Consider the following 14,221-nt stretch of genomic DNA (forward strand, 5'->3'; position numbering starts at 1 on the left):
TGTCCCCATGGATTCCAGCTTGTTTCATCTTTGTTTTTCTACCTCCATGTTTCTGTTGTCGACCTTTTGTTCTCACCCCACATGGAGCAAACATGCTCAGAGGGAGTGGATTTATTCCAACAACCAGAGAGAAACCATCATCATGAGAGTTACATGGGAGTTATTGGGGAAAATTGCACATTAATTTGTGATAAATCAAATTATGTTTGCGCAAATATGTAAATAGTTGCTTCAGGCTGCATCATGGTAACAGAGTTCAGCTTAGACCCACTGCTTTCAGTTATTACCATGCTGGATATGGACTGGATGTGTTTTAAGTCTGTTCTGATTGAGATGGATATGTGACGTATTCTGATTATGAGTGGAATATACTGGAGTCCATGTAAATATGTATGTGTACATAATATTTAATTGAGCCGTGTGTTCAGCTGATGATGGCAGGATTAAGGTACAGAGACGTATTTAGACGGTTCGAGACCTTCAGGAGTTGAATCTCCAGTAACTGGGACAAGGTTTTGATGGACCCTGCTCCTGAATCAACTCAGCTCATGCTTTTTTAAACCCACTTCTCCCCCTGCGAGAGGGAAATAAAAAGCACACTAAATAATTCAGTGCTCGCATGCATTTTGTATGAACGGTCCCATCGCTCATCAGAGAGGTGTTCGGGATGGAGGGAAAGCGCCGGTTCCTCTGGCTGTTATATCAACGCCGAGATGTGTCCGTCAGTCTGTAATCACACCGACATGTCCAGCAGCTCCCTCCTTCACGCTTCACGCCACACACTATCGCGTTATCCTCATTTTTCCATCCTCTGCAGCTCAAAGTCTGTTGACCTTTACACCTTGTACTCATTTCAGCTTCTCCATTTCCATTTTCCTCCAGTCTGCCGTTGTTCCTTCACCTCTTCTTTCTTCATGTGTCTCCCACATTCACAGGTAGGTTTCATCAGCTGCTCTAACGTCACACCCCTCACCATGTTTTTTTGTACTTCTTTCTTTCACTCAAGCAACTTGTCACTCAAAGCGTAATCTAAGAATGTGAAATAAAAAAGAAACATCTACAGTTGGTTTCAGTAAACGAGGCTCATTTAATTTGTGTAACTACCTGCAAACACAAAGAATCAGCTCAGTCAGTGACGGCACAACACTTAGTCTCCCACTGGTTAGAGTTAAGTGTCTCTTGTTGTGCCATTTTTGTGGATTGTGCTGCGTTATCCATAAAGAGAGGCATTGTATTTATACTACTTTATTACGCTAAGGAATCATTGAAGGTGGCTTTCATGGGAAATGTGTGTATTCCTCTTAAGACTTTTGTTGGCAATGATTTCCTGAACCTGAGGATGGTTTTGTATGGTGATGGTTTTGACGTTTTGTAGAAAGTAGTATTATTATTAGTTGAAGAAAATATTTTGCATCAGAGTTAGTTAGAGGCAGGATGTGTTGGATTGATTGGTTGACATGGTATATCTAAAAAACGTACTGTATCTTTCCATCCTTTGCTTTGCTTTTCGTACGGAGTTGTGTTGGGAATTACGCTTTCATTTATTTTGACATATTTATTCATATTTAAACTGCTATATCTGTGATACAGCAGTTACAGAAACATTTTTTTCACAATCATAAAACATTCAATTCTGAGTCATTTTCGGGGACGACTTCAGTCTTAATTCAGTCTTAATTTACCAGAGGACGGCTGCTTTCTCCTGACTTGCTGGCTCTTGTTGGACTCCGTGGTTGTACTTCAGGTGGTGGAATAAATTTGTTGTGTCGCTATCTTTGGCCACTTTCTATTTTTGCATATGGGACAAGTTTGTTCCACATCCCCCTTCTGATATCTGAACCAGTTCTAAGTCATTGATAAGGAGTCTTGTTTGGCCATAGGTGAGCATCAACTTGCGTTTATCAAATTTATCGCAAGATGGTAAATTCTCATTGTTCACATTGTTCAAAATTCTCAGTTTTTGGTGGTAAATCGTATACGATAAATTATTGTCCTAGCGCAAGACGTTTTTCTTACTCTGCAGTCATTTCTGTGCAATACACCTACTAGAGTTGTCATTATTCATGGTGTTCATCATGTCCATACATATATTCAACCTCCACCACCCTTTTTTTGGCACAAGTCTTCTCGTTCTGCCGCTTAATTTTAAGGACCTTTCCATCATCACCATGCCTCACAGTGACACAGTCGCACCATGTGTGTTTAGAAGCGCTACATTGAAAATGGTCCGGTGTGAAACAGTGGCTCACGGTGCAACGTTCCCAACGTCGTGTAATCAAATACACCGGTGTGTCAGTACATTAGAAATTCATATCACAACAAAAACAAATACCAAACATAAATACTGAAAATAATTTCAGTATGAACCGGTACCATCCAACCCTAATTTCAGTATTAATCTCCACATTTGAAACAATAACCATCATAGTGCAAACTTTACCACGCAGCTGAAACTAATGACAGATGGTTGTGTGTTCTGTGTGTAGTTTGAGGGCTTTGTTGGGCCGCGTTGATGTTTCCTTGCTCTAAAGTGGCTATAGCTCTGTGATGCAGCTTGTGGTCTGGTCTTCTCAGTCGTTGCTCCATGTGTGTGTGCTCCAAGTGTCAGATGGAGTTTAACCAACTCTGATTATCTGCCTCCGTTGCTCCGAGGGTTTTTTATTTGTGTTTTTTTGTGTGAAGGGTCCGTGTACTTTTGGTATTTCAAGTTAGGTTTCGAAAAGAAACCAGAAAAAGAACTAAAGGAGAAACTAGTGGTTATTTGATTCATATAAAAGAAGAAGAAGTTGTTGTTGCTTCCATCAGTCAGTTCACCATGGAGAAGACGTCTTCCTGGACCAAAGAGACCTGGACCAGAGTTCACCATGGAGGAGACTACTTCCTGGACCAGGGGGACCTGGTTCTTGGTTCAGTCAAGGGCAAGAAATCACCTCAGGAGAAACAACATTAGGTTTCGTGTAATTGGAGAAGATGGAAGAGTGCAGCTCTTTATCTAACAGCTCACTGTAGCTGCTCATTTTTGTTCCATTACGGCTTGAAATATTTCAGATTCTTGTTTAGTGTCATATTTTAGTTGAATGATAGCACTAAATGCTAATCACGCTCAAACAGTAGCGTTTCCTGCAGCTTCTTCAAAATAAAATTTTAAATAGTTTTTAGTTTTTGACTGAATTAAAAGGTGAATTAAGTCGAATATTAACTTTCTCTTTCCAGTTTTAGGCTACAGAATAACAGAAAGGTTTGTTTTTGTGTGTGAGGTTAAAAATAAACAAAACATTGCAGCTGTTTTTACGTTTTTTCTTTCTTGTTTTAAAATCAAACTTGAAATACCAAATACGAAAAGAAAAAGCCTGGACCCAGGAAGGAGGCCTGCGGAGGGCGAAGTCACTCCCTGTCAAACAGATGGCAGCAGAGATGCACAGAAACATGGCCTAGATTCGCACATGCCTCCCTCCTCCTCCTCCTCCATCTCGTCCCCCTCCTCCATCATCTCGCTTTCCCTCGATCTCTCCATCCTCTGCTCTTTCTTTTCTTTTGTTGCTTTTTCACTTTTTTATTGTTGTCGTTGTCGGCACCAGTGGAAACATCAGATCCACTGTGTTTTTTTTTTTATATTTTTTTTTTTTTTTTTAGCCTCCCAGATTAAATTGTGCGTCGGCTGTGCCTGTGGACGAAACGGTTGCTGCGGCAACCGGCTGATGAGAGCAGCAGCAGCAGCCTTGAGGCCTGCAGTGATGTCAGTGGGAGTCGGGGGAAGGTGGGGGGTGGGGGGGGTACATGTGTGTGTGAGAGAGAGATGGAGGGAGGACGGAGGATGGAGGCCTAACTCTCAGCAGAGTTCAGCATCATCATCATCTCACTCAGGTCACGTGCAGCGCTGCTTTAGTAGGCCACCGTTATGTAACCACAGCCAGTGTGTGTGTGTGTTCAGGCTTCTATAAATAAAGTGTATGCATGCCAGCGAGTGCGACCCTGTGTGTGTGTGTGTGTTACATAGAATCAGGGAGTCATGAGATGTTTTGGGGAGGGGGCGCATGGTGGAGGAGGCCAGGTCTCCCACCCCATCAGATGACTCTGCATCACTCTCCTCTCAGCTGACGGAGACGAACGAGACACATGCTGACGCGTGTGTGGTCTGGTTTTTAATGACGTTGTGGGGCCCAAACTCTGGTCGTGCTGACATGCTGGGGGGCCATGTTGTCCCTGGGGGGACATGTTGTCTCTCTGGAGCCCCTCAGCTGTTTATGGGTTGAAATCTTTTAAGACTGGTTTTTGTTTTCTTATATTCCTACATTTTGCACAGTTTACAAGTTTAATTATTTGGAGGATGGATGGAAGGATCACATGTGGCAACGGCCACTGCATCCGAGTTGGTTCTAGAGTCTCTGGTTGGCCAATCAGATTGTTTGGGGGCGGGGTTTACTGTAGTGAGGTACCATTAGTTTACAACTAAATGGATTTTGTTGGAGAAATGACACGTTTAGAGTGTGATGTCGAATTGGAAACGATGAAATCCCAATGTCCTCAAATGAGTACTTGTGAATTTGTTAAATTTTCATGTCATATCAAAATAGAAATGTTAATTATAATAAATAAACAGGTGTATTCTCTTTATGAGAACAACAGGTCTGAATGAGCGTTGCCTATATTGACCTTTGCCTCATCTTTTCTTTTAAATGCAGTTTATTTTCTTTATTTTTTCAAACTAGCTTTGTGACACAGAAGTTTGACATTATAGCACCTCTAAAGCTCTGACCCTAGAGTCGCCCCTGGACATAACATTACATTGCGAATAAATGGCTCATCAAAGCACATTTTTTGTATTTTTTTTTCTCCTCTATATAAGTTAAAACCAGCCCCATAGTGAAAACCATGGCTCTGTTGTGACATATCATCACATTGAGACATCCACGGCGTAGCACCGTCCTCTTTTTGCTATATGTGACTCCTAGAAGTGGTAATAAGGTCAGAGAAGCTAAACGAGGCTCTGTGCTAATTAGTCTTTTTTTAATTACAATTACATAGTTTTTACATCAGTTTAGCTCCTATAACAAAACGCCTCTAATAGATGATGAGGTACCAGTCAGAGGAGCACTTGATGGACCTCAGGTAGTTGTTTGTCTGGTCGGAGCTCCTCCTCCTCCTCCTCCTCCTCCTCCTCCTCCTCCTCATAAAGATGTGATGTTCCTCCATGCATTCTTCTCTGTTCTACGTTCTTGTTTTTTCACATGTCCATCGTCCTCTGTCTCCATATCATCCGACACAACAACGTCCTGTGGAAAAAGCCGCTGTTGAAAAGTGACAGATGTAAGTTTTTATTTTTTAATTTTTGTTCTTGAAGAGGCCGACCCTTCGACTAAACGGCCCAGTTCCGTATCTTGGCAGCAGGACCTCTTTTGTCCCCTTCACTTCCCCTCAGGCTGTTCCATATGTTACAAGGAGGAGATATCTAGGCTACAACCAGAACCTCTACCGGTGGAGGTCACATTTGACCCCATTTCTGCCTCTTGTCTCAGTTTTAGAACAAACTGTGTTCTGGCGACTAAATCTATTTATCAGTTCTCTACAGGGAACCAACTCCTTGGGGGGAAGTTGAGCTGAGGTTTGCTCGTTCTGCATGGACTGGTTTTATGTGTGCGGTGCTGCTGCTCCTGGTGGTGGTGTGGTCCTTTTGTTTCACTGCTTTAAATATCAACTCATCAGTCACGTAACTGCAAAAAAACTGAGAGGAAATATTTCAAATCATGGCTTCTTTCTTGTTGGTCGAGATCATTCTTCATGAGTTTGTGTGTTTTTAAGCTTTTTTTTTTTAAGCTTTAACTGTCTTTAAGTGTTTTTTTCAGAAATGAACTTGTTATTGCAGGAAGTTAAAACTTAAATGAGAACAAGCACAACTGTAAAGCTTTTAAAGTCCAGTTCGATAACAGTACTGGCTGTAAAGTCTCAACTAACATTTATTAAATTAACATTTTCATTGGCTCAACCATGGAGCATACATAAATATGGACACCACATCTCCTCTCATTTTGCACTTTTACATTTTGTGACTTTGTAGCCGGAGTCTGATGAGCACGGTCTGAGGGCGGAGCCACAATATCGATGCCCCGCCCACACTTCTTCCAGGCTAACCCGTAGTTTTATGTAATTAATCCTACACTCTGCTCTACCTCCACCAGCTACAAGGAAATGTTGGATCATACACTGAACTTGTTTTTTAAACACACGGATGCTTTGAGGAGCAGTCGTCATGGCAACTGGTAGTTGTCATTATGTCACATTCTAACCGTCCTTGAAAAAAAATGATTTGACATGTATGTTTGTGTTTTCATTTGGCCCAAGTCCCGCCCACTAACATGGAGGGGGTGGAGCTTATGACCAATACTGCAGCCTCCAGACACCAGGGGGAGCTCTACTTGCTTTGGCTTCTCTTTCGAGGAGCAGTTCCACACAAATCTATGTGTTTTTAGTCTACAATCACTAGTTTTCAGATATGTGGGTTATTTCAGGGTATATACACATATATATATTTATAACACGTTAGATTTATTTAAGTCAACACACTGAAGTCAAATGTTCAGTGTTTGGTTCCACAAGGGTTTTGGTTGTTGTGATGATTTTTTTTTTCTCATTTATCCAGTTTGAAGTTATTAATCCTGCTTAATGTGCAGATTCTACTGTATTTATTCACATTATAAATTTTAATATCAACTCATAAAGTTATTATTTAGTTATTTAGAACGTCTCAACCACTTCCTTCATAAAATAAAATGGAGTAAGATAAAATGAAAAGGTAACTAATAGTTTTAATGCCACTTAAACAAGAGGCTGTTCATAGGGACTATTTACAGCAACATATTAGTCCTCATTATGTGGTTCACGTGTTTAGTTTTTGGACAAATATCAGAGAGAGTTGTGAAAAGTCAAAGTGATTAATTCTCCTCAGAACATCCTGTAAAACCAATAATTAAAGAACAAACCAGAGAAGAATCCTATAAATAATCAGAACATCATTGGTGCTGTCGTATTAATCATCTCTCAGCTCTGCAGCGTGGACACCTGGTGCAGCTGTAATCCAGTCTAGATGAGGCAAATAAGGACCAGAGACCTGAACCAGGTCCTGGTTTAATGAGGCGACTTCAGGATTTGCTAAAGAGTGGATTTAATGTTATGTCACTCTTAAAATAAAACCTTCATTTTGCTGATAGTGTCAGTTTCTCTGAGGGATAAATCCAAAATTCATCATGAAATAGCAGAGCTGGAGGTTTTATACTGACTGGAACCAGGACACGTCAGGTTCTCTACTCCACAAACGTTCTGGTCCTCCACCGCTGCCATAAACCTCACCCTAACCCCCTCTGGGAGATTAGTCTCCAGGAAACTTTTCTCTTCTTTTAAACGTTGTTGTTGTTTGGCTGCAACCTTTAACCTGAGTGACTCCATGGATTCTGTTTAGATCATCTCCTACCACCACCTCACCAAACACCAAACATCCAAAGCTGTCTGACTTCTCTTTCCTTCTTCTTCTTCTTCTTGGATCCTTAAAGCAGTAGAGGAGGTTTGTGACGCTACAGGAATGTGGTTTTAGTTCATTGCAGACCTAAAATAAATACATCAGACTTGGCATATAGTGACATCTTCAACCCTCCATCTATGCTCCTCTAGTCACAAACCTCCGGTCCTCAACCTAACGTCGCACGCCGTCAGTTTTCCAAATGTTTCCATCTTTTCATCCTCCTTCTTCATTTCATTCCCACTCTTTTAGAATAATGTAGTGATGGTACATTTATGAACCTGCTGAAGACTCAGACCTGGATGGGAAGTCTAAAATCTGAAGTCTGAAATAAAAGCGGCTAAATTCATCCGTGATGTTGATTTCTCACATATATATATATTCTAACCTTCATAGAGAATGAATGAATGCCAGGGATGTTAAAGCTTAATGACGTTAACTTCTGTATAATTTAGTTATTTATTTATCTCTTATATTTATATTTAGTGCTTTTAGTTTGATAATTCTACATCTTTCTGGTAAATGAATATTGTGAATATTGATCTGATGTCTGACCTGATTCTGTCCCGTGACTACACGGTAAATTAGTGAAGTCATTAGACGACTTGATTTGGTTTATTAAATCTGTGTCATTAGGGCGACACATGATCCTAATAACGTCTTCACATGTGGCTTTTTGATTTAATATCACTATTAATATAACCAGGAAATGAGTTGTTAGAGCCAATAAATGAAGAGCCCAAATAATAATAATAATAATGTTAATAATAATAAGTTACAGGACGACTGTTAACATCTGAACCAATAAAATCACTGGAGCTTTAATGATGAGTCAAATGTCTGGTTGGAGGGAAAAATCGAATAAAAAGCAGCAGGATCTGTTGTAGTTTTCTTGTAAATGGCGCCACCTCCTGTTCATTTTCAGCATTGCTTTATTAAATCTGCAGCATCAACTGAAAGTTAGTCTCACTCAGATCATTTAAAAATGTGACATAAGGGGAATTAAACATTCTTCACAGCATCAGATACACTTCAACTATTCACCACAAACAAAAGAAAGGTCAGACAAAGCTGATTCCTAAATAACAACAATAATAATAATAATCTTCCAATCACTTCTTCTACCTTCCAACTTGAATAATTACGTCTCCAGGACATTAAAGATCAGATGATTTAAGTTTTTTAGGTTGAGGTTTTAATTAAAGTGTCAGAGTTGACAGATAAAAAATATATAAAGAATGTTCATAATCTTCACATGTGTAACTTGTGTTTCATTGTTTGTCTTTTAAAGCTCTGATATTTGTACAAAAACTAAACACAACATCAGCTGAACAACCAGAGAACCTGATGAGGATTAATCCGCCACAGTAAATAGTCCCTGGGAACGACCTCTTATTTGACCTCTTACTACCGGTCACCTGTTAATGAGACTTTTTAATTAATAAAACAAATAAATGATCATCTGTTCCTATTTGAATCTATTTTTCTGAGGCTGAGGCTTTTATATAAAGTCTTTGAAAGAGTCAGACGTGTTTTTATTTCATCCCACCTCCACTGCTGTAAATCCAGCCACGTTGCTCCCAGAGTGTTTGAGGAATAAGAGGAAGAGATGCTCTGAGCCCCGTCTCTTTTCTTTCAGCTGCAGCCTCCAAACTCTGGACCCGTTCACCTCTGCACATTAGACACTGTCTGTATTTAAATCCCGTCTTAGAACTCATCTACATTCATTTCACGTTGCGTTTTACTCTCTGCTGACTTGTGTATTTTATTTATTTCTGACGTGCTGTGATTTTTCTCTCTGCACATGGTTTTTAAAACGTGCTTCACCAATAAACTGACAACTGGTAGCTGCACTAGAGCGCCACCTACGGACTTTTAAGTGTCAATAAAATGAATGAGACCTATTAGAATAACTGTAGAATTAAGAGGTTTCATCATTTCATCGTTGCCGCCGACCAAAGCTCTGGTGTTTATCTCATTATTTCAGTTCACTAACATCATTATTTTGTGTTATAAAGTATGAGCTCCTTGGTTTGGCTGTTTTTTCCACATTTATTCATTGACAGATTTTCTCAATAAGTGGAAGAGTTTGGAAGGAAAAAGAAAAATTCTACATCATTTTAATGTCCATCAATGATATTAAATCTAATCTTATCTAATAGTGACAGGAGATGGAGTCATTAAACATGGAGGGCTGGTAAACTCAAGGTCTTTTAATATTTAATGGAAAAAATATGTTGAATGGCTTTTCAATTCAAAACGGTAGAAAAAGAAATAGAAAATATCCCTGGCCAGACGTGAACGGACATAATGTTAAAGTGACATTTTAAGAGCAAATTTGACTTTAAATGGTAAAAAAAACAAAAACAATTAAACATGAAAAAAATCTTCTTCTTTCTTCTTCTGTTTCATGTTAAACAGCAACACACTTTCACCTGATTCCTCCATTTTGGTAGCTGTTAGCCATTAGCCGTTAGCCATTAGCTGTTAGCCGTTAGCCATTAGCCGTGCTGTGAGGTGTGTGATGTGTGGAATGCAAACTGCTTTATTTGTAATGAATTAATCGTTATAAATGCGTTTAAGCCCCATAAATAACATAAGGAGTCTTGGATGTTTCTCGCTGTGTTGAGTTGAATCTTGTGAATTTTTTTTTCTCTTCTCAGGTTTAAAAGTTTCTGCTCTCGGCTACATCGTGTTAAAACCTGCAGAATCAAACCCTCTCAGTGTTTTCTCTGCATGTTGAACTCTTGCTGTGGTGTAGTTGTGGTATCTAACCCATGTCTCCTCTGCCCCCACCCCTCCAGGCTGCCCACAGATGACTCAGGGATGCGTAACAACGCCGCCGCCGCCGCCCTCACCTCCACCCCTCCCAGCAGCCTCCCATCCCAGACTCACCCCTGCAGCCCGCCAGACTCCGCCTCCTCCCTCACCCCCTGCTCCTCGCTGCCTCCGTCCGTGTCCCCCACCCTCACCGACGTCTTCGGCCTCCCCACCCCGCCCATGGGCAGCGGCGGCGGCTACAGCCTGAGCTCGTCGTGCGGGGGCAGCGGGAGCTCGCGCTCCCCGTCGCCGCTCACGCTGCTGCAGGCGGTGGCGGCCTCGGGGAAACCCTTCGCCTCCAAACCCATGGAGCTGTGGAGCAAGCACGACGTGGCGGACTGGCTGGAGAGCCTGAACCTGGGGGAGCACAGGGACGCTTTCCTGGACAATGAGATCGAGGGCGCCCACCTGCCCTCGCTGCAGAAGGAGGACCTGATAGACCTGGGGGTGACCAGGGTGGGCCACCGCATGAACATCGAGAGGGCCCTCAAGCTGCTGCAGGACAGATAAACCCTGAGGAGGCAGGGGGTGTCACTTCTACCGATCTCTTCATCTCAAGTCGTGGAACTGGCTACAAGTTCTTGTCCAAGCTGAGCTGCCTCCTGCTGTTCTTGTCCTCCTCCTCCTCCTCCTCCTCCTCCTCTTCCTCCTCCGCTGTCGCCCTCATCTCAGTGCTCCGGTCTCGTTCGCCATCTTCCTCCTGATCTCGGGACGTGTGGAGGACCTGCAGGAGGAGAGAGTAGAGGATAGCTGCTACGTCACATCCAGGAGATTTAAAAACTGACTCTGGATCCGTTTGGAGAATAAGAAAACTACTCGTCTGGAGGTTTATTTCTCATAAAGACTCGCGCTCACCCGACTGCTTTGGAATACTGAAAACTTTTTCCATTCACCCCGGTGCGGGTGCATGAAGAACCAGCTGAGCTGGTCGTTGCTCCTTTTCTATCTTTGCTAGAGTTTGTTCAGAGAATATTTCTTCACTAGAGTCCTAACCGGAGTTATATTTCTGGGTGCATCTAAGGTTGTAGAGAACAATTTGAGATAGACTCCATGTTTACGTTACCTTTTTTTGTTTTGCTTTTTTTTTTTTTGCTTTTCACCTGTTTGTGTCAAAATATTAGCTGATGTGTTTTAACTGATACTAAAACCGCACTCACACACACACACACACACACAAACACACAATATGCACAGTGACACACACAGGATGAGAAAACACACTGTCTTTACTTGACACACACACACATCATGTTCCTGCCATGGCCTTCTTCTCCTGCAAAGTGTGAACAGAGGTGGTCCTCTGCAGCAGGGGGCCCCTTGGTAACCGTGGTAACCTGGGTAACCTTGGTAACCTTGGTAACCTTGGTAACCGAGGACACAAGGTGCACAATGGACGTTGGACCTGAATAGATTCTCACCTGGAACACGTTTGGACGTCTCCGGCTCCAGAACGTCCTCGTCCTCACTCGGCCTTTCCTTCTAGCTCCTCCCCTGTGTGTGTGTGTGTGTGTGTGTGTGTGTGTGTGTGTGTGTGTGTGTGTGTGCGTGTGCGTGTGCGTGTGTGTGTGCGTGTGCGTGTTTGTGTGTCAAACCCAAAATGTCACCCAGGGCCATTTTAGCTATTTCCATGAATCTGCTATTTAGGCCACAGCATAAGGAAACTAGAACTGTTACTTTTGTACTCCATCCTGTTGAGTCCTCCTCCTCCTCCTCCTCCTCCATTAGCAGGTCAGCACTTAAAGTAACAGTACTGGAAGTGAGAGGACATGTAGAAAGAGCATTGCAAGGTGGTGAAATTATTTTTTGGGAAATACACTTCTTCTCCTTGTTGCTCCTAGAAGCTTTGATCGGTGTCTCTGGACGTCCAGGTTCTCTTCCAGGATTTGGGAAGTTTGTTTCCAGCCACTTTAAAATGAAGGTTTGTGGTTCATCCGTTCATTTTCTTCCCCTCATCCGAGGTCCGGTCATGGTGGCTGCAGGCTAAGCGGGAGCTGGGTGGTGGTGGTTTCTAGATGTCCGCTTCCACTTGAAACACAGTCCTGTTCTTCCTGGAGGATTCCCACATAAATAGATATAAAATCCCTCCAGCAAATCCTCAACTGGCCCCTTTCGTTAGGAAGGAGCAGGACTTCCTCATAGGCCCCGTTCAGACCTGGTCTCCCTGAAGTTCCTGTTTATATCTGGTATTAATTCAAACGTGTCCCCAGTCAGAACTTGAGCTCTGATCTCTGTATCTCTAGATGTTAACCCTCCATCGTTCCTCTGGTGGTTTATGGGACAGCAGCATCTTTCTGAACCAATCAGAGCTCTGGACACGAGTTGTGTTTGAGTTTCATTGATAAAAGTCATGATAGGATTTTTGTGATGGAAACTTCAGAGTCTTGTCTTTCAAAAGAGACCAAGACCATGACTGAGCTCCAACATGTTCATGAACAACATTCAGTTTGATTTGGGTCCTAAACAGACTGGAATGATGAGAGGTCTGAACGGGGTCATATTCACTGTAACGAATGAACTCGTTACCACACTCCCTCCATATTTTTAGAATTAATTAATTAATTAATCAGTCAATCAGTGTTTTTTTCCCCTTAACATCTCAGCTGTAGTGGAGCCAGACTTCTAAAACTCAGGAACACATTTCATGATTTTCTTTTAGAAATCTTTAATAAGAGACATGAACCGGGACATTGTTATTATTATTATTATTTATATTATTATTATTATTATTAATAATAATTATTTATATTCTTTTTTGGAGGCGAGGGAGTAAGAGTCAGTCAACAATAAGCTGAGCTTAACATAAAGAACAGAAGCAGGTGGTAAACATGCTGCTTTAAGCTAAGCTAAGCTAAGCTAATCAGAGTGTCATCGATCTAACTCTTGGTAAGAAAACAACGTGTGTGTATTTCCCAAAATCTAAAACAGTTTTAAGGTTCTAATTGGATCAGATTTTCAGGATATTTGATGTAAGACTGAGGCTGAAAGGTTGAGATTTGAAGAGTTTACAACAAAAACAAAAAGCTAAAACTTTAAAGACTCAGAACCTCAACCTCAACGTTTAACTCAAAGCTTCGGCTTTTTTTGCGTTGAATTTTCTCCAGATTTAAACTTAAATCATAAATGGTCCCATTTCAAACTTTAAAAATGTATGAATCTGTGGGTTTATCTTGTGTGTTTGCTAGCAGACCGGAGCAGAAGTAGAGTCTGTGTTGATATGTGTATATAAGAGTGTTTAAGAGGATTATGATGAAAATAAAGAAATGAATCAAATGTCTATTTGAGTATATGTAGAGCTCTATTAAAATGTTTAGAGGGGAGATTTTTATGAAGGTTGGTTTCTAGTCGTCCTCCTGCCTCCAGGAGGCCTCAGAGAGCTCCCTGGTCCCTCCATCCGCCCCCAGCTCCTCTCAGCTCCTTCCACCCTTTTCTTTCTTTCTTTGCTTTCGTCTATCGCAGCTTCACGAGGAGGCGAGTGACACACACACGAGCTCTTGTTGTGTTCTGTGAACATTAGGAGGTCGGCGACGCTGAGACAATGCTGCTAATAAACCCCCGCTCCCTCCTCCTTCTTCTTCTCCTTCTTCTGGACTTCTTCTTTCACGTTTCAAAGCAGCGTGTCGGAGGGGGAAGTAGAAAAAAAGCACAGTATTTTTAAAGATTTGTATAGAGTTCTATGAAATTTTATAGAGGTTATCTGGACAAAAAGAAAAACTGTTCCAACACTGAAGCGTGGATTGCCAAAAAAAGAAGAAATATTCTAGATAAAAACCGTGGATGATATTATTATTATTATTATTATTATTAGACTCATGGGTTGTGTAAGAAGCAATATTTATTCTGATTGAATCTCCTTGGTTGTGTTTTATTTTCCCATTTTTAAACTTACATATC

The 14,221-nt window shown here is 41.5% G+C and overlaps 1 protein-coding gene across 1 annotated transcript in view; it reads left to right on the forward strand.

Annotated features, from left to right (window-relative positions):
* The window catches only part of LOC125005248 (SH3 and multiple ankyrin repeat domains protein 2-like), a 191,870-nt gene extending 178,223 nt beyond the window's left edge, over positions 1–13,647 (forward strand). The window contains exon 25 of the mRNA XM_047580440.1: positions 10,315–13,647. Coding sequence (XP_047436396.1) covers positions 10,315–10,840 — 526 coding nt within the window. The 3' untranslated portion in view covers positions 10,841–13,647. The remainder of the gene's footprint in view (positions 1–10,314) is intronic.
* Positions 13,648–14,221: the final 574 nt, after the last annotated feature.

The sequence above is a fragment of the Mugil cephalus genome, chromosome 3 (genome assembly GCF_022458985.1).
Source record: "Mugil cephalus isolate CIBA_MC_2020 chromosome 3, CIBA_Mcephalus_1.1, whole genome shotgun sequence".
In the NCBI taxonomy this organism is placed as follows: Eukaryota; Metazoa; Chordata; class Actinopteri; order Mugiliformes; family Mugilidae; genus Mugil; species Mugil cephalus.